At 48.3% G+C, this 26,379-nt stretch overlaps 1 protein-coding gene across 1 annotated transcript; it reads left to right on the plus strand.

Moving 5' to 3' along the window:
* The first annotated feature begins 2,060 nt into the window (after window positions 1-2,060).
* Window positions 2,061-26,120, plus strand: LOC119958012 (acidic phospholipase A2 PA-3-like). The gene is made up of 4 exons (XM_038786271.1): window positions 2,061-2,212; window positions 3,866-4,034; window positions 14,366-14,475; window positions 25,742-26,120. Exons 1-4 carry the CDS (start codon window positions 2,131-2,133, stop codon window positions 25,885-25,887), a joined length of 507 nt encoding a protein of 168 aa, XP_038642199.1. The 5' UTR covers window positions 2,061-2,130; the 3' UTR covers window positions 25,888-26,120.
* Window positions 26,121-26,379: the final 259 nt, after the last annotated feature.

Consider the following 26,379-nt stretch of genomic DNA (forward strand, 5'->3'; position numbering starts at 1 on the left):
CTCTCACTGGGGTACAGTTCCTGATGGTGCTGACTCTCACTGGGGTACAGTTCCTGATGGTCCTGACTCTCACTGGGGTACAGTTCCTGAAGGTGCTGACTCTCACTGGGGTACAGTTCCTGAAGGTGCTGACTCTCACTGGGGTACAGTTCCTGAAGGTGCTGACTCTCACTGGGGTACAGTTCCTGAATGTGCTGACTCTCACTGGAGTGCAGTTCCTGAAGGTGCTGACTCTCACTAGGATACAGTTCCTGAAGGTGCTGACTCTCACTGGGGTACAGTTCCTGAAGTTGCTGACTCTCACTGGGGTACAGTTCCTGAAGGCGCTGACTCACTGGGGTACAGTTCCTGAAGTTGCTGACTCTCACTGGGATACAGTTCCTGAAGGTGCTGACTCTCACTGGGGTACAGTTCCTGAAGGTGCTGTCTCTCACTGGCCGACAGTTCCTGAAGGCGCTGACTCACTGGGGTACAGTTCCTGAAGGCGCTGACTCTCACTGGGGTACAGTTCCTGAAGGTGCTGACTCTCACTGGGGCACAGTTCCTGAAGTTGCTGAGTCTCAATTGGGTACAGTTCCTGAAGGTGCTGACACTCACTGGGATACAGTTCCTGAAGGTGCTGATTCTCACTGGGGTTCAGTTCCTGAAGGTGCTGACTCTCACTGGGGTACAATCCCTGAAGGTGCTGACTCTCACTGGGGTACAGTTCCTGAAGTTGCTGACTCTCACTGGGGTACAGTTCCTGAAGGCGCTGACTCTCACTGGGATACAGTTCCTGAAGGTGCTGATTCTCACTGGGGTTCAGTTCCTGAAGGTGCTGACTCTCACTGGGGTACAGTCCCTGAAGGTGCTGACTCTCACTGGGGTACAGTTGCTGAAGGTGCTGACTCTCACTGGGGTACAGTTCCTGAAGGCGCTGACTCTCACTGGGGTACAGTTCCTGAAGGTGCTGACTCTCACTGGGGTACAGTTCCTGAAGGTGCTGACTCTCACTGGGGTACAGTTCCTGAAGGTGCTGACTCTCACTGGGGTACAGTTCCTGAAGGTGCTGACTCTCACTGGGGTACAGTTCCTGAAGGTGCTGACTCTCACTGGGGTACAGTTCCTGAAGGTGCTCACTCTCACTGGGGTACAGTACCTGAAGGTGCTGACTCTCACTGGGGTACAGTTCCTGAAGGCGCTGACTCACTGGGGTACAGTACCTGAAGGTGCTGACTCTCACTGGGGTACAGTTCCTGAAGGTGCTGACTCTCACTGGGGTACAGTTCCTGAAGGCGCTGACTCTCACTGGGGTACAGTTCCTGAAGGTGCTGACTCTCACTGGGGTACAGTTCCTGAAGGTGCTGACTCTCACTGGGGTACAGTTCCTGAAGGTGCTGACTCTCACTGGGGTACAGTTCCTGATGGTGCTGACTCTCACTGGGGTACAGTTCCTGAAGGTGCTGACTCTCACTGGGGTACAGTTCCTGAAGGTGCTGACTCTCACTGGGGTACAGATCCTGAAGGCGCTGACTCACTGGGGTACAGTTCCTGAAGGCGCTGACTCACTGGGGTACAGTCTTCCAAATTGTGGACACCCCCTGTTGTACTAATTGGAGTGCCTCTTGTTTAGAACGTCAGCTACAGGATTTGGCAGGATTTCTATTCACGTGGTGCATCACAACTTCTTCCAAAATTGACCAAATCCAAAACCCTACACATGTTTCTCAGTAATATAACTCCAGTAAAATAGGGACCTTTCCTGGGACACATTTACTGGGATGCAGAGCGATACAACTCAGTCAGTAAATTCACACTCCGATAGATGAGGGACATCATTAATCTGATCATTGTGACTGAATAACTTGGAGTGGGAATTGTGCTGGACTTACAGCTGAGTGACTCGGTCTGAGTGCTGATAGCTGAGTGCAACCTATAAAGTGACACTTTCTCCATGTCCTCACTTCTCAGTATTTTGCTCAGAGAATCCAAGCCGACAAGCCCCGAACAACAGGTTCCTCAAACCTCTCACATGTTGGACAACAGCAAAATATTTGAACCAGCAGCCAAGGATCCTTCACCCTATTTGCATTTGCTGAGCTAATCCGGGTGTAACCATCCCGAGAGCTGAATAAAAGAGGCAGAGCCACGATGAGACAAACATCGATCACTCGGAGGAAACGAGAAGTCATGGAGTCCCCGAAACTCACTGCGATCCTCATCGTGCTCGGAGGTAAGTGATCAACTGGAGACCTCAGGGATGTGCTGTAGGAGTGGGGGGAACAGCAAGTGAGGCAGCAGCAAAACTGGGGGGTAATTCAGAACAGAGAAGTTGTCAATGAAAAACAAGGAAAAAGAAATGTGAATATTTGTTCAGGGAGTATTTAGTAGGGACAGTGTAAAGGGAGCTTTACTCTTTATCTAACCCCATGCTGTCCCTGTCCTGTGAGTGTTTAGTGGGGACAGTGTAGAGGGAGCTTTACTCTGTATCTAACCCCGTGCTGTACCTGTCCTGGGAATGTTTGATGGGGACAGTGTAGAGGGAGCTTTACTCTGTATCTAACCCCGTGCGGTACCTGTCCTGGGAGTGTTTGATGGGGACAGTGTAGAGGGAGCTTTACTCTGTATCTAACCCCGTGCGGTACCTGTCCCGGGAGTGTTTGATGGGGACAGTGTACAGGGAGCTTTACTCTGTATCTCACCCCGTGCTGTACCTGTCCTGGGAGTGTTTGATGGGGACAGTGTAGAGGGAGCTTTACTCTTTATCTAACCCCGTGCTGTCCCTGTCCTGTGAGTGTTTAGTGGGGACAGTGTACAGGGAGCTTTACTCTGTATCTCACCCCGTGCTGTACCTGTCCTGGGAGTGTTTGATGGGGACAGTGTAGAGGGAGCTTTACTCTGTATCTAACCCCGTGCTGTACCTGTCCTGGGAGTGTTTGATGGGGACAGTGTAGAGGGAGATTTACTCTGTATCTAACCCCGTGCTGTACCTGTTCTGGGAGTGTTTACTGGAGACAGTGTAGAGGGAGCTTTACTCTGTATCTAACCCCGTGCTGTACCTGTCCTGGGAGTGTTTGATGGGGACAGTGTAGAGGGAGCTTTACTCTGTATCTAACCCCGTGCTGTACCTCTCCTGGGAGTGTTTGATGGGGACAGTGTAGAGGGAGCTTTACTCTGTATCTAACCCCGTGCTGTACCTCTCCTGGGAGTGTTTGATGGGGACAGTGTAGAGGGAGCTTTACTCTGTATCTGTTCTGGGAGTGTTTGATGGTCAGATTGCAAAACTCACTACCGCAGGGAATGTTTGATGTAAATATTATTGATGGCTTTGAGGGGAAGCTCAGTAAGTACATGAGGGAGAAAGGAATGGACATGCTGCTGTTGTTAGAGGAAGAGGGATAGGAGTAGCCTGGTGTGGAATAGATCCAGAGCCATGGGACTGGATTCTCCGTTCAGGAGACCAAGTGAATCCCGGCGTAGTGGCTGCAGCATCACTGGGAACTGGAAAATAACGATTCCAGCCCGTTAATCAGGGTTTACTGGATGCTCATGCCCCACTTTCATCCTCCCGTCGGCGCAGAGCATGTAGCTGAATCCCGCTGGGGGAGTGGGACCGGAGCATCGGGCCCCGATCTCACTTTTAGACCAGTGTTCGATTCCCCACTGGATCGGGAACCCCGCTACTGGCAGTGCGTAACGGAGAATCCAGCCCAAGGAATTGTTGGGCCGAATGGCCTGTTTCTGAGACACAATTTCTGCTGAATTCAGGAATATTCTTATGCCGGTTTTTCTGCTTTCTAAATCGTCGTGTTGTTAAATTGTTTCCCTGCTCGCTCTGTACCAGGGCTTTCCTGACACAATGATTTATTTTGTTTTCCCCTTGTAGCAATTTGGATCCCTGCTCAGGGATTCGCAGTTCAGGGAAGAAACATGGTTAACTTCAGAAATGTTGTTGTGTGTGCCAGTCCTGATGTCCCGAACCAGCGCTACATGGACTATGGCTGTTTCTGTGGGATTGGAGGAAATGGAAACCAGCCATTGGATGACCTCGACAGGTAAAATGAGACGATACTTGTGTAAAAACTCTCTCTGTGAAGCCAAGATGTGGGTGTTTGGGCTGGCTGAGAATCAGCAAGGTTTTGTTCTGGTACAAAGCAGAGAAAAGACATTCCTCAGAAAGACAGAACTTGCTTCTCTATAGTCCTGATCACTGCCTCCAGGGAGAAGCCAATTTGTACACAGCAAGATCCCACAATAGCTATGATATAATGACCGGGTTGACCTCATTCATTCCTGAAAATTGAGAGTCAGTTATTCAGTAACGCATTGGAGTAATTGTGGTTAACTTATAGAATTTACTCTGGATAATTTATTGGGAGTCCTTGGGGTAATTTCTCAGAGTTACTGGGGGTAATTTATAGTGGTTACTGGGGGTAATTTACAGGCGTCACTGGGGGTAAATTATAGGGGTTACTGGGGGTAAATTATAGGATTTACTGGGGTAATTTATAGAAATTACTAGGGGTAGTTTAAAGGGATTACTGGGGGTAATTTATAGGAGATACTGGGGTAATGTATTGAAGTTACTGGGGTAATTTATAGGAGTTGCTGGGGTAATTTATAGGAGATACTGGGGTAATTTATAGAAGATTCTGGGGTAATGTATTGAAGTTACCGGGATAATTATAGGACTTACTGGGGAAATTTAGAGGAGTTACTGGGGATAATTTATAGGATTTACTGGGGTAATTTATAGAAGTTACTAGGGTAATTTACAGGGATTACTGGGGGTGATTTATAGGAGATGCTGGGGTAATTTGTAGGAGTTACTGGGGATAATTAATAGGAGTTACTGGGGGCCATTTACAGTAGTTACTGGGGGTAATTTATAGGAGTTACTGGGAGTAATGTATAGGGTTTACTGGGGATAATTTATAGGATTTACTGGGGTAATTTATAGAAGTTACTAGGGTAATTTACAGGGATTACTGGGGGTGATTTATAGGAGATGCTGGGGTAATTTGTAGGAGTTACTGGGGATAATTAATAGGAGTTACTGGGGGCCATTTACAGTAGTTACTGGGGGTAATTTATAGGAGTTACTGGGAGTAATGTATAGGGTTTACTGGGGATAATTTATAGGGGTTACTGGGGTAATTTATAGAGGTTACTGGGGGTAATTTATAGGGGTTACTGGGGATAATTTATAGGAGTCACTGGGGTAAATTTATAGGAGTTACTGGGGTAAATTTATAGGAGTTACTGGGGTAATTTATAGGAGTTACTGTGGGTAATTTACAGGATTTATTGTGGTAATGTATCGGGATTACTGGTGGTAATTTATAGGGGTTACAAGGGGTAATTTACAGGAGTTACTGGGGAACTTTACTGGAGTTACTGGGGGTAATTTATAGGAGTTACTGGGGGTAATTTATAGGAGTTAATGGGGGTACTTTTTAAGGGTTACTGGGGGTAATTTATAGGAGTTAATGGGGGTACTTTTTAAGGGTTACTGGTATAATTTATAGGAGTTACTGGGGGTAATTTACAGGAGTTACTGGGGTAATTGTTAGGGGTTACTGAGGGTAATTTACAGGAGTTACTGAGGTTAATTTGCAGGAGTTACTGGAATAATTTGCAGGAGTTACTGGGGGTAATTGTTAGGGGTTACCGGGGTAATTTACAGTAGTTACTGGGAGTTAATTTGCAGGAGTTACTGGGGTAATTGACAGGAGTAACTGGGGGTAATTTATGGGGGTTTCTGGGGGTAATTTATAGGAGTTACTGGGGGTAATTGTTACGGGTTCCTCGTGTAATTTACAGTAGTTACTTGGTGGTAATATACAGGAGTTACTAGGGTAATTGAAAGGAGTAACTGGGGTAATTTATAGGGGTCACTGGGGGTAATTTATAGGTGTTACTGGGGGTAATTTATGGGAGTTACAGGGGAAAATCTTTAAGGGTTACTGGTGTAAGTTGCAATAGCTACTGGGGGGGTAATTTACAGGAGTTACTGGGGGAAATTTATAGGAGTAACTGGGGCTACTGGGGTACTTCCCATACCAGCCTCCCCGGACAGGCGCCGGAATGTGGCGACTAGGGGCTTTTCATAGTAACTTCATTGAAGCCTACTCGTGATAATAAGCGACTTTCATTTCAATTCATTTTCATACTTTGCAGGAGTTACTGGGGGTAATTGATAGGAGTTACTGGGGATAATTGATAGGAGTTACTGGGGGTAATTTATAGGAGTTACTGGGGTAAATTATAGGAGTTACTAGGGTAAATTATAGGAGTTAATGGGGGTAATTTATAGGGGTTACTGGGGATAATTGATAGGAGTTACTGGGGTAATTTATAGGATTTACTAGGGGTAATTTATTAGAGTTACTACAGGTAGTTTATATGAGTTACTGGGGGTTATTTACAGGAGTTACAGGGGTATTTATAGGAGTCACTGCGTGTAATTTCTAGGAGTTACCGGGGTAATTTATTGGAGTTACGGAGGAAATTTATAGGTGTTTCAAGGGGTAATTTAGAGGACTTACTGGGGTACTTTACTGGAGTTACTGGGGATAATTGATAGGAGTTACTGGGGGTAAATTATAGGAGTTACTGGGGGTAATTATTAGGGGTTGCTGGGGTAATTTACAATAGTTACTGGGGGGTAATATACAGGAGTTACTGGTGTAATTGGCAGGGGTTAATCGGAATAATTTGCAGATGCTACTGGGGGTAATTTCCTGGAGTTACTGTGGTATTTGACAGGAGTTACTGGGGATAATCTATAGGAGTTATTGGGGGTAATTTCTAGGTGTTACTGGGGGTAATTTTTAGGGGTTACTGGGGGGTAATTTACAGGAGTTACTGGGATAATTGTTAGGGGTTACTGGGGGTAATTTACAGATGTAACTGGGGGGTAATTTAGAGGAGTTACTGGGGTAATTGACAGGAGTAACTGGGGGTAATTTATAGGGGTTACTGGGGGTAAATTATAGGGGTTACTGGGGCTAATTTACAGGAGTTACTGGGGTAATTGACATGAATAACTGGGGGTAATTTATAGGGGTTACTGGGGGTAATTTATAGGAGTTGCAAGGGGTAATTGTTAGTGGTTACTGGGGTAATTTACAGTAGTTACTGGGGGGTAATTTACAGGAGTTACTGGGGTAATTGAAAGGAGTTACTTGGTTAAATTTACAGATGTTACTGGGGGGTAATTTACAGGCGTTACTTGGGTAATTGAAAGGAGCAACTGGGGTAATTTATTGGTGTTACTGTTGGTAATTCATGGGAGTTACTGGGGGAAATCTTTAAGGGTTACTGGTGTAAGTTACAGTAGCTACTGGGGGGTAATTTACAGGAATTACTGGGGGAAATTTATAGGAGTAACTGGGGCTACTGGGGCACTTCCCATAACAGCCTCCCTGGACAGGCATCGGAATGTGGCGACTAGGGGCTTTTCGCAGTAACTTCATTGAAGCCTACTCGTGACAATAAGCAATTTTCATTTCAATTCATTTTCATACTTTGCAGGAGTTACTGGGGGTAATATATAGGGGTTACTGGGGTAATTGACAGGAGTTACTGGGGGTAATTTATAAGAGTTACTGGGGGTACCTTTTAGGGGTTTCTGGGGTAATTCAAAGGTGTTACTGGGGAAATTTATAGGTGTTACTGGGGTAATTCACAGGAGTTTCTGTGGGTAATTTATAGGAGTTACTGGGGGTAATTTTTAGGGGTTACTGGGGTATTTTACGGTAGTTACTGGGGGGTAATTTACAGGAGTTACTGGGGTAATTGACAGGAGTTACTGGGTGCAATTTACAGATGTTTCTGGGGGGGGGGGAAATTTCCTGAAGTTACTGTGGTAATTGACAGGATAACAGGGGGGTAATTTATAGGGGTTATTGGGGGTAATTCATAGGTGTTACTGGGGGTAATTTATAGGAGTTAATGGGGATAATTTTTAGTGGTTACTGGGGTAAGCTACAGTATTTACTGGGGGTAATTTACAGGAGTTACTGGGGGTAATCTAAAGGAGTTACTGGGGTAAATTGTAGGAGGTACTGGGTTGAAATGTATTGGAGTTACTGGGGTAAGTTACAGTAGTTACTGGGGGTAATTTTTGTAGTTACTGGGGGTCATTAAAAGTAATTACTGGGCGTAATTTATAGGAGTTACTGAGGGTAATTTATCGGAGTTACTGTGTCTACTGGGGTACTTCCCATACCAGCCTCCCCGGACCGGCACCAGAATGTGGTGACTAGGGGCTTTTTACAGTCAGTTAATTGAAGCCTACTCGTGACAATAAGCGATTTTCATTTCATTTCATTTTTATACATTACAGGAGTTACTGGGGGTAATTTATAGGTCTTACTGGGGTAATTTATAGGAGTTACTGGGGTAATGTGTAGGAGTTACTGGGGGTAGTTTATAGGAGTTACTGGGGGTAGTTTATAGGAGTTACTGGGGATAATTTACAGGAGTTACTGGGGTAATTTATTGGAGTTACTGGGGGAATTTATAGGGGTTTAAAGTGGTAATTTACAGGAGTTGCTGGCGTAATTGACAGGAGTCACTGGGTAATTTATCGGAGTTACTGGGCCAATTTATAGGAGATACTGGCGGTAACTTTTAGGGGTTTCGGGGTAATTAACAGCAGTTACTGGGGGTAATTTACAGGAGTTTTGGGGGTAATTGACAGGAGTTACTGGGGGTAGTTTACAGATGTTGTTGTGGGGTGATTTACAGGAGTTACTGGGGTAATTGACAGGAGTTTCTGGGGGTAATTTATTGAGTTACTGGGGTAATTTGATTGAGTAACTGGGGGTAATATACAGGAATTACTGGGGGTAAATTATAGGAGTTACTGGGGTAATTTATAGGAGTTACAGGGGGTAATTTATAGGAGTTACTGGGGTAATTGACAGGAGTTACTGGGGGTTATTTCTAGGAGTAACTGGGGGTAATTTACAGAGTTACTGGTGTAATTTATTGGAGTTACTGGGGTAATGTATAGGAGTTACTGGGGGTAATTCGTCGGAGTTACTGGGGTGATTGACAGGAGTTACTGGGGGTAATTAATCAAGTAACTGGGAGTAATTTGGAGGAGTTACTGGGGTAATTTCTCGGAGTTACTGGGGGTAATTTATAGCAGTTACTGGGGTAATTTATAGGGCTAATTCTTTGCTTGCTCCTGCACTAAGAGGCCCTGATGGATTGCATCCCAGAGTGCTAAAAGAGATGGCTAGGGAAATTGCAGATGCACTAGTGATAATTTACCGAAATTCACTAGACTCTGGGGTGGTCCCGGTGGATTGGAAATTAGCAAACGTGACGCCACTGTTTAAAAAAAGAGGTAGGCAGAAAGCAGGAAATTATAGGCCATTGAGCTTAACTTCAGTAGGAGGGAAGATGCTGGAATCTATCATCAAGGAAGAAATTGCGAGGCATCTGGATTGAAATTGTCCCATTGGGCAGACGCAGCATGGGTTCATAAAGGGCAGGTCATGCCTAACTAATTTAGTGGAATTTTGTGATGACATTACCAGTGCAGTAGATAACGGGGAGCCGATGGATGTGGTATATCTGGATTTCCAGAAAGCCTTTGACAAGGTGCCACACAAAACGTTGCTGCATAAGATAAAGATGCATGGCATTAAGGGTAAAGTAGTAGCATGGATAGAGGATTGGTTAATTAATAGAAAGCAAAGAGTTGGGATAAATGGGTGTTTCTCTGGTTGGCAATCAGTAGCTAGTGGTGTCCCTCAGGGATCCGTGTTGGGCCCACAATTGTTCACAATTTACATAGATGATTTGGAGTTGGGGACCAAGGGTAATGTGTCCAAGTTTGCGGATGACACTAAGATGAGTGGTAAAGAGAAAAGTGCAGAGGATACTGGAAGTCTGCAGAGGGATTTAGATAGGTTAAGTGAATGGGCTAGGGTCTGGCAGATGGAATACAATGTTGACAAATGTGAGGTTATCCATTTTGGTAGGAATAACAGCAAACGGAATTATTATTTAAACGATAAAATATTAAAGCATGCCGCTGTTCAGAGAGACTTGGGTGTGCATGAGTCACAGAAGGTTGGTTTACAAGTGAAAAAGGTGATTAAGAAGGCAAATGGAATTTTGTCCTTCATTGCTAGAGGGATGGAGTTTAAGACTAGGGAGGTTATGTTGCAATTGTATAAGGTGGTAGTGCGGCCACACGTAGAACATGGAACATAGAACATAGAACAGGGCCTTCGGCCCTCGATGTTGTGCCGAGCCATGATCACCCTACTCAAACCCACGTATCCACCCTATACCCGTAACCCAACAACCCCCCCCCCTCTTAACCTTACATTTTTTAGGACACTACGGGCAATTTAGCATGGCCAATCCACCTAACCCGCACATCTTTGGACTGTGGGAGGAAACCGGAGCACCCGGAGGAAACTCACGCACACACGGGAAGGACGTGCAGACTCCACACAGACAGTGACCCAGCTGGGAATCGAACCTGGGACCCTGGAGCTGTGAAGCATTTATGCTAACCACCATGCTACCGTGCTGCCCACACCTGGAGTATTGTGTTCAGTTTTGGTCTCCTTACTTGAGAAAGGACGTACTGGCGCTGGAGGGTGTGCAGAGGAGATTCACTAGGTTAATCCCAGAGCTGAAGGGGTTGGATTATGAGGAGAGGTTGAGTAGACTGGGACTGTACTCGTTGGAATTTAGAAGGATGAGGGGGGGATCTTATAGAGACATTTAAAATTATGAAGGGAATAGATAGGATAGATGAGGGCAGGTTGTTTCCACTGGCGGATGACAGCAGAACAAGGGGACATAGCCTCAAAATAAGGGGAAGTAGATTTAGGACTGAGTTTAGGAGGAACTTCTTCACCCAAAGGGTTGTGAATCTATGGAATTCCTTGCCCAGTGAAGCAGTTGAGGCTCCTTCATTACATGTTTTTAAGGTAAATATAGATAGTTTTTTGAAGAATAAAGGGATTAAGGGTTATGGTGCTCGGGCCGGAAAGTGGAGCTGAGTCCACAAAAGATCAGCCATAATCTCATTGAATGGCGGAGCAGGCTCGAGGGGCCAGATGGCCGACTCCTGCTCCTAGTTCTTATGTTCTTATGAATCGAGTAGCGGTTATGCTCGCCGTTTCCCGAAAGCATTGTTCAGTGTTCGAGGTGAGGAAAATTGAATTCCGTTTCAAGAGAAATGAAAAAGGAATGAAAGTTGCCATAATCTCAGATGGCCATAGGCTTTTTTCCCCTTTGAGAGGGAGAATTGACTGTTGGTGATTTAACCTGAGGGTCGCCACACCTCAGTCGAGGGTCAAGGTTGAAAAGGCGCGGCCTTCATGGATACCTCAGAAGGTACGGGAATTGAACCCACGCTGTTGCCATCTCTCCACATCACAGACCAGCAGCGAGGGAAGTTAGTGTGAGAGGAGTGACAATCCGATGATCAGTGATTGTCATTCCTCGGAAGATTCGTTCCATTGAAATAGAAGTCTGTCGCTCATAGCCGCTGTCTTCAATAATTGGGAGTCTTTAAAGGGTAACCAACTCTGATTGGACATATTCTGGGAGATGTCGTCACATGACCGCCGACTGTGAACTGCCACTTCCACAGACTCCTGCCACTGGTCACTCAACATGAGCATCATCTCGGAGCTCCCCATGGATTGGCCGGGATTCTCCGCCGGCATGATTCTCCGTTATGCCGGCGCCCGGGAGTTTCCCGACAGCGTGGTGCTACCCCACCATGGGAAACCCCATTGACCGGCCGGCATAATGGAGAATCCCGCCGGCTGGTCGGGGCAGGAATATGGCGCATCCGTGCGGAGTCTGACTTTTGAAAAGCTGGTCATGTGAATGAATGACCCGATTTAATTGGACGTCTCCTGTTAATTTGAAATTCTGCTAATCTCCCACTATCAGAATACAAAAGCAGCAAGTTAAAATTGGCGTTCAATTTTGCTTTGTAAGTGTAAAACAGCAAAATATGCAGACAGCAGGGCTGGTCATGGGCAGCCTCTATATTTGTCATGGGCAGGTTATTGTTACGTTCCTTGTGGGCAGCCGACATGTGGAGATGCCGGCGTTGGACTGGGGTGAGCACAGTAAGAAGTCTTACAACACCAGGTTATGTTTTTCTTGGGCAGCCTCCATGTTTGTATTGGACAACCCCATCTTTGATGTGGGCAGTGCCCCATGTTTGTTGCGAGCAGGGCACTATGTTGCGGGCAGGGCTCCATGTTCCTTGTGGGCAGGGCTCCATGTTTGTTGGGGGATGGGCTCCATGTTTGTTGTGGGCAGGGCTCCATGTTTGTTGTGGGCAGTGCTCCATGTTTGTTGTGCGCGGGGCTCAATGTTCAATGTGGGCTGGGCTCCATGTTTGTTGTGGGCAGGGCTCCATGTTTGTTGTGGGCTGGGCACCATGTTTGTTGTGGGCAGGGCTCCATGTTTGTTGAGGGCAGGGCTCCATGTTTCTTCTGGGCAGAGCTCCATGTTTGTTGCGGGCAGGGCTCCATGTTCCTTGTGGGCAGGGCTCCATGTTTGTTGGGGGCTGGGCTCCATGTTTGTTGTGGGCAGTGCTCCATGTTTGTTGTGCGCGGGGCTCAATGTTCATTGTGGGCAGGGCTCCATGTTTGTTGTGGGCAGGGCTCCATGTTTCTTCTGGGCAGAGCTCCATGTTTGTTGTGGGCAGGGCTCCATGTTTATTCTGGGCAGAGCTCCATGTTTGTTGTGGGCAGGGCTCCATGTTTGTTGTGGGCTGTGCTCCATGTTTGTTGTTGGCTGGGCTCCATGTTTGTTGTGGGCTGTGCTCCATGTTTGTTGTGGGCTGTGCTCCATGTTTGTTGTGGGCTGGGCTCCATGTTTGTTGTGGGCAGGGCTCCATGTTTGTTGTGGGCTGGGCTCCATGTTTGTTGTGGGCAGGGCTCCATGTTTGTTGTGGGCAGGGCTCCATGTTTATTGTGGGAAGGGCTCCATGTTTGCTGTGGGCAGGGCTCCATGTTTTTTTGTGGGCAGGGCTCCATGTTTGTTGTGGGCTGGGCTCCATGTTTGTTGTGGGCAGGGCTCCATGTTTATTGTGGGCAGGGCTCCATGTTTGTTGTGGGCAGGGCTCCATGTTTGTTGTGGGCAGGGCTCCATGTTTGTTGTGGGCAGGGCTCCATGTTTGTTGTGGGACAGGGCTCCATGTTTGTTGAGGGCAGGGCTCCATGTTTGTTGCGGGCAGGGCTCCTTGTTTCTTGTGGGCTGGGGTCCATGTTTGTTGTGGGTTGGGCTCCATGTTTCTTGTGGGCCGTCCTCCATGTTTGTTGTGGGCAGGGCTCCATGTTTGTTGTGGGCTGGGCTCCATGTTTGTTGTGGGCTGGACTCCATGTTTCTTGTGGGCAGTGCTCCATGTTTCTTGTGGGCAGGGCTCCATGTTTCTTGTGGGCTGGACTCCATGTTTGTTGTGGGCTGGGCTCCATGTTTCTTGTGGGCAGTGCTCCATGTTTTTTGTGGGCAGGGCTCCATGTTTCTTGTGGGCTGGACTCCATGTTTGTTGTGGGCAGTCCTCCATGTTTGTTGTGGGCAGGGCTCCATGTTTGTTGTGGGCTGGGCTCCATGTTTATTGTGGGCAGGGCTCCATGTTTGTTGTGGGCAGGGCTCCATGTTTGTTGTGGGCAGGGCTCCATGTTTGTGGGTAGGGCTCCATGTTTATTGTGGGCTGGGCTCCATGTTTGTTGTGGGCAGGGCTCCATGTTTGCTGTGGGCTGGACTCCATGTTTGTTGTGGGCAGGGCTCCATGTTTGTTGTGGGCTGGGCTCCATGTTTGTTGTGGGCAGGGCTCCATGTTTGTTGTGGGCTGGGCTCCATGTTTGCTGTGGGCTGGGGTCCAGGTTCTTTCACAAAATATCGGTTTGATGATGTCAGTACCAAGAATAATTCTACATGTTCCTGGAGTGTTCATGATATCACCTCCCACCTCAAACATCCCAGCTCCATGCTGCCATTGGTCTGACATGTCCACTCTCGGGGTGCCCACCTTTCCAAACCAATTGGAAAGGGAACAGACTCTTTGTCATCTGATTGGGTGTTTTTTCAGAAACAGCTTTTCCCTCCCACCACCAGTTTCTCTCCAATGAACAAATGCATTGAAATAAAATAGGAGAACACCATGTTGTTAAAGGGCAGCAATGGCCTTATCCCCTCAGTTATGTGAAATGAGTTCCCTGAGGATTCATCTTTAGTTCCTGAAAACTCCAGGACAATTCTTCAGAGTTGGGAACCCAATCTGAGGCTTGTTTGGAATCATTAATCCCCTGACTGAGTTTCAGTCTCTCCATGAAAAACTTCCATCTGAAATGATATCTCCTGTTTGTCACCCACTCAGATGCTGCCAAGTGCACGATGACTGTTATGGAGAAGCCGAAAATAAACTGGGTTGCTCACCTTTGTGGACACTGTTCTCGACAACTTGTGAAAATGATGTCCCCGGGTGCGGTAAGTAAACACCAAACAAAATCAGTTTTGACTTTGGGAAGTTGCTCTGGCTCCCTGTCCTCTCCCTTCCTTCAATCGATCAACATCTGCAATTACAACAACAACTTAGATTTATATGGTGCCTTTAGGGTATTGCAACATCCAATGTGGCTTCAGCTGACGAAAAGATATTTTAGGAATGTGCCAATAGAGGCGGAAAGGTGGAGGGAGGGAATTTCAGAGCTTGGGGACCAGACACCTGAAGACACGGCCACCAATGGGGATTGGGAATCCTCAAGACCAGGACCAGAATTCTCCATTTGGGAAATCATGGGATAGTGGGAAATTTGGCCAGTTGGATAACAAACTGGCTAACCGATAGAAGACAGAGAGTGGTGGTGGATGGCAAATATTCAGCCTGGAGCCCAGTTATCAGTGGCGTACCGCAGGGATCAGTTCTGGGTCCTCTGCTGTTTGTGATTTTCATTAACGACTTGGATGAGGGAGTTGAAGGGTGGGTCAGTAAATTTGCAGATGATACGAAGATTGGTGGAGTTGTGGATAGTGAGGAGGGCTGTTGTCGGCTTCAAAGAGACATAGGTAGAATGCAGAGCTGGGCTGAGAAGTGGCAGATGGAGTTTAACCCTGACAAGTGTGAGGTTGTCCATTTTGGAAGGACAAATCTGAATGTGGAATACAGGGTTAATGGTAGGGTTCTTGGCAATGTGGAGGAGCAGAGAGATCTTGGGGTCTATGTTCATAGTTCTTTGAAAGTTGCCACTCAAGTGGATAGAGCTGTGAAGAAGGCCTATGGTGTGCTAGCGTTCATTAGCAGAGGGATTGAATTTAAGAGCCGTGAGGTGATGATGCAGCTGTACAAAACCTTGGTCAGGCCACATTTGGAGTACTGTGTGCAGTTCTGGTCACCTCATTTTAGGAAGGATGTGGAAGCTTTGGAAAAGGTGCAAAGGAGATTTACCAGGATGTTTCCTGGAATGGAGAGTAGGTCATACGAGGAAAGGTTGAGGGTGCTAGGCCTTTTCTCATTAGAACGGAGAAGGATGAGGGGCGACTTGATAGAGGTTTATAAGATGATCAGGGGAATAGATAGAGTATACAGTCTGAGACTTTTTCCCCGGGTGGAACACACCATTACAAGGGGACATAAATTTAAGATAAAAGGTGGAAGATATAGAGGGGATGTCAGAGGTAGACTCTTTACCCAGAGAGTAGTGGGGGCATGGAATGCACTGCCTGTGGTAGTAGTCGAGTCGGAAAAGTTAGGGACCTTCAAGCGGCTATTGGATAGGTACTTGGATTAGGGTAGAATAATGGAGTGTAGGTTAACTTCTTAAGGGCAGCACGGTAGCATTGTGGATAGCACAATTGCTTCACAGCTCCAGGGTCCCAAGTTCGATTTCGAATTGGGTCACTGTCTGTGTGGAGTCTGCACATCCTCCCCGTGACTGCGTGGGTTTCCTCCGGGTACTCCGGTTTCCTCCCACAGTCCAAAGATGTGCAGGTTGGGTGGATTGGCCATGAAAAATTGTCCAAAATTCTATGATTAACTTAGGACAAAAGTTCGGCGCAACATCGTGGGCCGAAGGGCCTGTTCTGTGCTGTATTTCTCTATATCTATATCAGGGCTGGATTCTCCGCATATCGGGAACGCCGCTACTGCCGACGGGCAGCGGAGAATCCAGAGTCGGGCAGAAGCAGGATTGGCACCGGACACCAGTGGGAGAATATACACGGACAATTAAGGTCTATTTGCATCCGAGGGTGGCACGGTGACACAGTGGTTAGCACTGCCGCATGGCACCAAGGACCCGGGTTCGATCCCGGCCCCCAGTCAGTGTGCGTGTGGAGGCTGCACATTCTCTCCGTGTCTGTGTGGGTTTCAGCCCCACAACCCAAAGATGGGCAGGGTAGGTAGGTTGGCCACGCTAAATTGCCCCTTAATTGGGACAAAAATGAATTGGGTACTTTAAATTTTTAAGAAAAAGAAAAAAATTATTTATTTGCCTCCAGTTTACTGGGCTGGGCACCATCGTACTTTGCATGGCGAGGGTTGGTAGGGAATACCGAAGGAATCCCACTGTCGGATCACCATTTTGAGCAGGTGGACCGATAGTGAAGTGCCGTGGCTGGTCAGCCCCCCCCCCCACCCCCCCTCCCCAACCCCCACCCCCCGCCCCACACCCCACCACTTCACCACTCCACCAACCCTACCCCTTCACCCCCCACACCAACCCCACCCCTTCCCCCCCCACACCAACCCTACCCCTTCACCCCCACACCAACCCCACCCCTGCACCCCCACACCAACCCTACCCCTTCACCCCCACACCAACCCACCCCTTCACCCCCCACACCAACCCCACCCCTTCACCCCCAACACCAACCCTACACCTTCACCCCCCACACCAACCCCACCCCTTCACCCCCCACACCAACCCTACCCCTTCACCCCCACACCAAACCTACCCCTTCACCCCCCACACCAACCCCACCCCTTCACTCCCCACACCAACCCTACCCCTTCACCCCCACACCAAACCTACCCCTTCACCCCCCACACCAACCCTACTCCTGCACCCCCCACACCGACCCCACCCCTTCACCCCCCACCCACCAACCCTACCCCTTCACCCCCCACACCAACCCCACCCCTACACCCCCACACCAACCCCAACCCTTCACCCCCCACACCAACCCCTCCCCTTCAACCCCACACCAACCCCACCCCTTCACCCCCCACACCAACGCCACTTCTTCACCCCCCACACCAACCCTACCCCTTCACCCCCCACACCAACCTTACCCCTTCACCCCCCACACCGACCCCACCCCTTCACCCCCCACACCAACCCCAGCCCTTCACTCCCCACACCAACCCCACCCCTTCACCCCCCACACCAACCCCACCCCTTCACCCCCCACACCAACCCCCCCCACACCGACCCCACCCCTTCACCCCCCACACCGACCCCACCCCTTCACCCCCCACACCGACCCCACCCCTTCACCCCCACACCGACCCCACCCCTTCACCCCCACACCGACCCCACCCCTTCACTCCCCACACCAACCCCACCCCTTCACTCCCCACACCAACCCCACCCCTTCACCCCCACACCAACCCCACCCCTTCACCCCCCACACCAACCCCCCCCACACCGACCCCACCCCTTCACCCCCACACCGACCCCACCCCTTCACCCCCACACCGACCCCACCCCTACACCCCCCCACACCAACCCCACCCCTTCACCCCCCACACCGACCCCACCCCTTCACCCCCCACACCAACCCCACCCCTTCACCCCCCACCAACCCCACCCCTTCACCCCCACACCAACCCCACCCCTTCACCCCCCACCAACCCCACCTCTTCACCCCCCACACCAACCCTACCCCTTCACCCCCACACCAACCCCACCCCTTCACCCCCCACACCAACCCCCCCACACCAACCCCACCCCTTCACCCCCCACCAACCCCACCCCTTCACCCCCCACACCAACCCTACCCCTTCACCCCCACACCGACCCCACCCCTTCACCCCCCACACCAACCCCCCCCACACCGACATTACCCCTTCACCCCCCCACACCAACCCCACCCCTTCACCCCCCACACCGACCCCACCCCTTCACCCCCACACCGACCCCACCCCTTCACCCCCCACACCAACCCTACACCCCCCCCCCCCCCCCACCAACCCCACCTGCATAGCAATTCATCGCAGCGCAGGAAGAAGATGAACAACTCCCTTGGGCAGCTCGGGTGAATCACCAACCCAGATGACCAGAGGCTATGTGAACATTTACAGGACGCAGTGAGCAGACATTCATCTACTTGTGGCACTGGTTCCGCTCCTTCTAGTGAGGCTGGCAGCACTGAACGCCTCTGCCCCTCTTCCCAGGCGCTGTTGAGTAGGACGGGCCTGAGTCTCTGTCCCACCCTGGGGAAGTGGGTGTCCCTCCTCTCTTCGATGGCATCCAGCAGTCATTCTATTTGGGACCCCCGGGATTGGGGAGCAGGTCCCCTGCAGCCATTGCCTTGTCTGGAATGAGAGTGTGTGCTGAGCGGAGCGTTTAGAAGCTGCTCCAGATTGTCAGACACTTCAGCGTGAATCCCAGGACTGGGAATCGCCTGTGTTCCACATGACAGAGTGCTGTCCCATTTACATGTCCCAATCTCACCTGAACAACGCACCCAGCGGGGGAGTGAATTGGACATGATTCCGGCCAGAGAACATAGATCTTCCAAATGGTGAATCCCGGCCAATCTCCTTTTACCATTTGGCAGTATTTGCTGGAGCAGACGGATGTTTATTTCTATTATTTTTGGGATGTGGCCGTTGTAACAAAAAGGGTTTCCTTTTCTCCGCAAAAGGCCGGTATTGGGGGTCACAGATATCTGTGGGTGTCTCTCTCCTGCAGGTGTTGAAACCACGACGTGCAAGTGTCACACTGGGACAGCTTCGCAAGAGAGATGGGACAAGTCTCACTGTTTATACCTAACCAGCGAGTTTGTCCTTATGCCTCACCAGTTACCCTGACTGCCACCTACGCCTGTGTGAGTCTCTCTGCTGTGATGGTGAAATGTCACCCGGAAGCTCCCCACTGGGTAACTTCACAACAGAGAGAAAGAGGGACCACTGTTTATTCCTGAGCAGTAGCCTCTCTCGAGTGAGCGTGTTCAGAGCGCTCAGATTCCCTTTTCCAGTCCTTGACTACGGGATAGATAGAGATAGATAGAGAAATACAGCACAGAACAGGCCCTTCGGCCCACGATGTTGCGCCGAACTTTTGTCCTAGGTTAATCATAGAATTTTGGACAATTTGTCATGGCCAATCCACCCAACCTGCACATCTTTGGACTGTGGGAGGAAACCGGAGTACCCGGAGGAAACCCACGCAGTCACGGGGAGGATGTGCAGACTCCACACAGACAGTGACCCAAGTCGAAATCGAACTTGGGACCCTGGAGCTGTGAAGCAATTGTGCTATCCACAATGCTACCGTGCTGCCCTTAAGAAGTTAACCTACACTCCCTTATTCTACCCTAATCCATGTACCTATCCAATAGCCGCTTGAAGGTCCATAAATTTTCCGACTCAACTACTACCACAGGCAGTGCATTCCATGCCCCCACTACTCTCTGGGTAAAGAACCTACCTCTGACATCCCCTCTATATCTTCCACCATTTATCTTAAATTTATGTCCCCTTGTAATGGTGTGTTCCACCCGGGGAAAAAGTCTCTGACTGTCTACTCTATCTATTCCCCTGATCATCTTATAAACCTCTATCAAGTCGCCCCTCATCCTTCTCCGTTCTAATGAGAAAAGGCCTAACACCCTCAATCTTTCCTCGTATGACCTACTCTCCATTCCAGGCAACATCCTGGTAAATCTCCTTTGCACCTTTTCCAAAGCTTCCACATCCTTCCTAAAATGAGGTGACCAGAACTGCACACAGTACTCCAAATGTGGCCTGACCAAGGTTTTGTACAGCTGCATCATCACCTCACGGCTCTTAAATTCAATCCCTCTGCTAATGAACGCTAGCACACCATAGGCCTTCTTCACAGCTCTATCCACTTGAGTGGCAACTTTCAAAGAACAATGAACATAGACCCCAAGATCTCTCTGCTCCTCCACATTGCCAAGAACCCTACCATTAACCCTGTATTCCGCATTCAGATTTGTCCTTCCAAAATGGACAACCTCACACTTGTCAGGGTTAAATTCCATCTGCCACTTCTCAGCCCAGCTCTGCATTCTATCTATGTCTCTTTGAAGCCGACAACAGCCCTCCTCACTATCCACAACTCCACCAATCTTCGTATCATCTGCAAATTTACTGACCCACCCTTCAACTCCCTCATCCAAGTCGTTAATGAAAATCACAAACAGCAGAGGACCCAGAACTGATCCCTGCGGTACGCCACTGATAACTGGGCTCCAGGCTGAATATTTGCCATCCACCACAACTCTCTGTCTTCTATCGGTTAGCCAGTTTGTTATCCAACTGGCCAAATTTCCCACTATCCCATGCCTCCTTACTTTCTGCATAAGCCTACCATGGGGAACCTTATCAAATGCCTTACTAAAATCCATGTACACTACATCCACTGCTTTACCTTCATCCACATGCTTGGTCACCTCCTCAAAGAATTCAATAAGACTTGTAAGGCAAGACCTACCCCTCACAAATCCGTGCTGACTATCCCTAATCAAGCAATGCCTTTCCAGATGCTCAGAAATCCTATCCCTCAGTACCCTTTCCATTACTTTGCCTACCACCGAAGTAAGACTAACTGGCCTGTAATTCCCAGGGTTATCCCTATTCCCTTTTTTGAACAGGGGCACGACATTCGCCACTCTCCAATCCTCTGGTACCACCCCTGTTGACAGCGAGGACGAAAAGATCATTGCCAACGGCTCTGCAATTTCATTTCTTGCTTCCCAGAGAATCCTTGGATATATCCCGTCAGGCCCGGGGGACTTGTCTATCCTCAAGTTTTTCAAAACGCGCAACACATCTTCCTTCCTGACAAGTATCTCCTCAAGCTTATCAGTCTGCTTCACGCTGTCCTCTCCAACAATATGGCCCCTCTCATTTGTAAATACTGAAGAAAAATACTTGTTCAAGACCTCTCCTATCTCTTCAGACTCAATACACAATCTCCCGCTACTGTCCTTAATCGGACCTACTCTCACTCTAGTCATTCTCATATTTCTCACGTATGTGTAAAAGGCCTTGGGGTTTTCCTTGATCCTACCCGCCAAAGATTTTTCATGCCCTCTCTTAGCTCTCCTAATCCCTTTCTTCAGTTCCCTCCTGGCTATCTTGTATCCCTCCAGCGCACTGTCTGAACCTTGTTTCTTCAGCCTTACATAAGTCACCTTCTTCCTCTTAACAAGACATTCAACCTCTCTTGTCAACCATGGTTCCCTCACTCGACCATCTCTTCCCTGCCTGACAGGGACATACATATCAAAGACACGCAGTACCTGATCCTTGAACAAGTTCCACATTTCACTTGTGTCCTTCCCTGACAGCCTATGTTCCCAACTTCTGCACTTCAATTCTTGTCTGACAGCATTGTATTTACCCTTCCCCCAATTATAAACCTTGCCCTGTTGCTCGCACCTATCCCTCTCCATTACTAAAGTGAAAGTCAGAGAATTGTGGTCACTACCTCCAAAATGCTCCCCCACTAACAAATCTATCACCTGCCCTGGTTCATTACCAAGTACTAAATCCAATATGGCCTCCCCTCTGGTCGGACAATCTACATACTGTGTTAGAAAAGCTTCCTGGACACACTGCACAAACACTACCCCATCCAAACTATTTGATCTAAAGAGTTTCCACTCAATGTTTGGGAAGTTGAAGTCGCCCATGACTACTACCCTGTGACTTCTGCACCTTTCCAGAATCTGTTTCCCAATCTGTTCCTCCACATCTCTGCTGCTATTGGGGGGCCTATAGAACACTCCCAACAAGGTGACTGCTCCTTTCCTATTTCTAACTTCAACCCATATTACCTCAGTAGGCAGGACATTATCCCAGTAGGGATAATGTCCTGGAAATTATTGTGACTTGACCAGAGCGGTCAGTGAAAGGAAGGTGAGACCACAATAATGGGAGTTTAAAATAATTGATTTATTCAAGAGAAATTAAGTCTTCTGCAACTCAGATTAACCCACACACACACACACACACACACCGATGATGAAATACTATGTGCAAAACAAGAGACTAAACAGCACATCGAAAATTCTTACAGTTTACACAGATTTGCTTTAGCGCCCGCAAACACAGATACACAGATATATTCACTCACCCACCCCAAACCTCAACAATCTATACAAATTGGGAGTTTTCTGTGAGCTGGAGGAATATACTCACCGCTCCAGGGACAGGAGAGTTCAAAAGAAGGTTGACGCACATTTCTTCAGATCTTCTCCGAGCTGGCTGATCCTTGCGGCTGTTGTTCCTCCGGTTCTCGTGGTCTGTTTTCAGCCAGGCGAAGCCCCGGGGGGGGGGGGGGGGGGGGTGCAGAGACTCTCAAAACAACTCCTCAGACTTGTCATTTTAGGGGCAAGACCCTGAATGGGTCAAACACTGACCCTCCCACAGGTGAGTTCCAGGACAAAGGAAGCCTTTCTGATTGTTGACAGGATGGAAGTGATTCAGTTCCCCAGTCAAAAGGTATCATCGTGTAATTTGGTTTTAATCAGTGCCATTACAAAAGTTTGCAATGTCTCTGGTTTCTGCTGGTCTCTTGACAATGGTCGCTGGAGATAACTTTAATTGTTATCCCATTAAGGTAATGTGGTTCCGTCTGGCCAGGGTAACAAGTGATTTGCATTTCAACTGCCCCTCTTCAGGCCATTTCAATACTCATAGCCTGTGGGTCCTGAAAAAATGCATATTCAGTTGTCTGCCTGCAGGCATAGCTTGTACAGCAATCTGTCCTTTAAACATGGAATGGCCTTTTCCAACGTGTTTCCTTTGAAGCGTTTGCTGCAATTTACACCGTCATTGGCAATGCCAGCATTTCCTGCCCTTGCCCAGCTCTGGAACTGAGTGGCTAACTAGGACATTTCAGAGAGGTCGTTAAGAATTAACCACATTGCCGTAGATTTGGATTCACGTGTCGGCCAGACAGGGTAAGGATGGCAGATTTCCCTCCCCAATGGCCATTGGTCAACCAGTTGGGGTTTGAAGAGAATCGATGATAGTTTCACAGTCACCATTACTGAGACGACCTTTCACTTCTCGTGTTTTTAAAATTATTAACTGAATGTTTAAATCCCACCAGCTACCGTGGTGGGATTTGAACCCGCGTCCCCAGAGCTTTAGTCTGCGTCTCTGCATCACTAATCCACCTCCCACCATTTTGTTTAAAGTCTGCTCCACAGCCCTGGTCATGTGATTTGCCAGGACCCAGCTCCCAGCGCCGTGCAAGTGAAACCCACCCCAACGGTACAGCTCTCTCTGTCCTCAGTACTGATGCCAGTGCCCCATGAATGGTGACCCATTGCTCCCACACCAATCTCTGAGCCACGCACTCAACTCCCTGATCTTATTGACCCAATGTCAATTTGTCTGTGGCTCAGAGATTGTTATAGAACATAGAACATAGAACAGTACAGCACAGAACAGGCCCTTCGGCCCTCAATGTTGTGCCGAGCCATGATCACAACCGTTATCTTTGTGGTTCTGCTTTCTAATTGAGTCCCGAGCTGCTCATCCTCCCTGATCAGAACCTCTTTCTTAGTCCTATCTGTATGGTTGGTACCCACCGATACAACAACAACTGAATTCCTCTCCCAGGAGTTATTAACCCTGGCACCGGGCTGGCAACACGGCCCTCGGGGCTCACACTCTCTCGATGCTGAGAACACTGTCTATCCCTCTAACAACACTGTCCCCTGCTACAATCCCATTCCTTTACATTCCTCCCACTTGTCTGTGTCCCTGTCCCCAGGTGCGGTGGTCAGTCTGCTCACCCTCCCTGCAGCCCTCGCTCTCGTACACACAGGCTTCAAAAACCTCCAATCTCTCGGACAAGTGTAAGGGCTGAGTGTCTTCCATTACTACCTCCTGGATTTTCACGTGGAGTGACACTGTTGAGTGGGAAGTGTACAGATATTTGACTATAGTTGAATACATTCATGGGAGACCAGACAAAGTCTCTTGGAGTTATAAACAAGGCCTTTATTGCAGTTATACCTGGGCTGGTGGTGTTCGGAGCTATCACACCAGACTGCCCTGATTCAAGCATTGTAAAGACAATTATACTCCAGATTGAGGTGCAGCAAATTAGCGTATATCAATCACTTGTTACTGGTTATCTATGTCCAATCATGACTACTGTTTAGGTTGACATTCTGCAAAGTATATGGGAATGACAAACCAATTATAACAGGTGCATACCTTTTTAATGATAATATCCAATCAGTACAGAGCCACGTACATGCTGTCTCCTAATATTTATCACCATCTCACCATTATCAAGAATTTTCAATCAATCACCTGTCCTGTCTCAGTATAATGTTCTTCCAAAGGTAAACGGCCCACTGCAATAATAATTTCTGATGATTATGGGCACGATTTAATGGAAAAGAAACAATCACCAGGTGGATGTGTCCATGGGCCTGCTTCCTGCTGCTACATCTTCAGCTGTGTGTGTTACACAAATCGATACAGAAGAGCTTTGACCTTTTCAGAACTTATTGGACAACTAAAGTTTGTAAACTAATTTCAATATAATATTTTCCTTGATCACTGTCTGTCCCTGATCACGGACCCAATGAAGTAGCTAAGCTAAGGGGTGTGACAAAGTTTCCAAGGAACATTATCTCTCCCTGATGCCATTGCCCTGTCTGAAGCTCTGAGTCCAGATCATTCACTCTGAGCCCCAGTTCCTCGAGCTGTGGACACTTACTGAAGATGTGGTTGCTGTGGATCAGACATCACCTGCTTTGCAGTGAATTTTCTTTAAGAAATTTGGGTTTGAAGTTTGGAAATATCGCTCAGTGAGATTTCACAATTCCCCAGATTCGAGGTGGGGAACATTTGCGGTGATATTGAGGTTTGAGATAGTTTGCTGCTTCTCACTGTGGAGTGACTCTCATTATGTCACCCATATAAATCACCATGTCAGGGGTCACCCCCCACAATGTTAGGGCCCCGCCACAATGTTAGGGACCCCCCCCCCCGCCCACAATGTTAGGGACCCCCCCCCCCAAAATGTTAGGGCCCCCAATACATTAACGGAATGCAGCCCACATCACTGACAGCATTAGGGAATTTCACAAGATTAGGGAACCCCTGACAACATCAAGGACAGAATCCACAGCAGATGATTACAGGCCATCCCTTCCTCACCCACGTTAAAGACTCTCCACAGCTTCAGACCCCACCCACCCCCTCAGCACCAAAGTATTAGATTAAAAATTAATGACCATCCAGAACTTGAGGACGGCCATTCGCACATCAGAGACATTCTAAGCCGTTAGCTGCCCTGTCGTTTGGGAAGCTTCAAGAACATTATTGGGTCCCAACCGTTGTGAATCACCCACAACATTAAGGATCCAACATCAATCAGGATTTTCCAACATTGCGGAATCTCACATCCTTAACCCCACCCACCACATCAGTGTGTACATTAATGTGTGTATATTCCAGTGTGTGTTTCCATGTGTACGTTACAATGCCTATTTTACACTGTGTATTTGGTTATTCTCTCCTCTTTTGCAGCTGATAATGCTCTGACACGTGCACCATGTGGTGCGAAGGTGTGCCAATGTGATGTTGCAGCTGCCCTGTGCTTCAGGAAACACAAAGACTCATACAACCCAAAGTATTATAATTATGACCAAAGCCTGTGCAAGACCGTCAAATAGCTCCAGCTCGCAATGAAGCGATGGTGATGTGACCGAGAGTCACACTGACAAGAATCTCTCCAATAGAATATTCCGGGTGTGATTGATGGGATTTCTCTCTCGCCGTCTCACTGATTTCTAATTGCTCACTGAGTGTCTCTCAGATCTCGCTTTTGTTGCTGTTTAACCTTTAATTCATTTAAAATGTACTTTACAATTCTGGTGAAATAAAATACACTGATTGAAGCATGCAATGCTGGGAATGGGAGTGTTTATTCATTATTGATACAGGGGGCATGTCCAATGAGTTTCTGCACAGGCATTCTGATCTATCACAGACAGTATGGGATCCTGCTGTTCTCTTTGTACTTTGTGGTGCGACACTGCCACCTGCTGGTGTAACAGCAGCAGCAGCCGTCACGTCTCTGCTCTCAAATGATGATAGAAGCACCCCTGGTGTCACAGTCTGAAACTGCCAACTACATTGAGCCAAATGCTGCAACTCGTGGGGTA

Source organism: Scyliorhinus canicula, chromosome 27, assembly GCF_902713615.1.
Source record: "Scyliorhinus canicula chromosome 27, sScyCan1.1, whole genome shotgun sequence".
Taxonomy (NCBI): domain Eukaryota; kingdom Metazoa; phylum Chordata; class Chondrichthyes; order Carcharhiniformes; family Scyliorhinidae; genus Scyliorhinus; species Scyliorhinus canicula.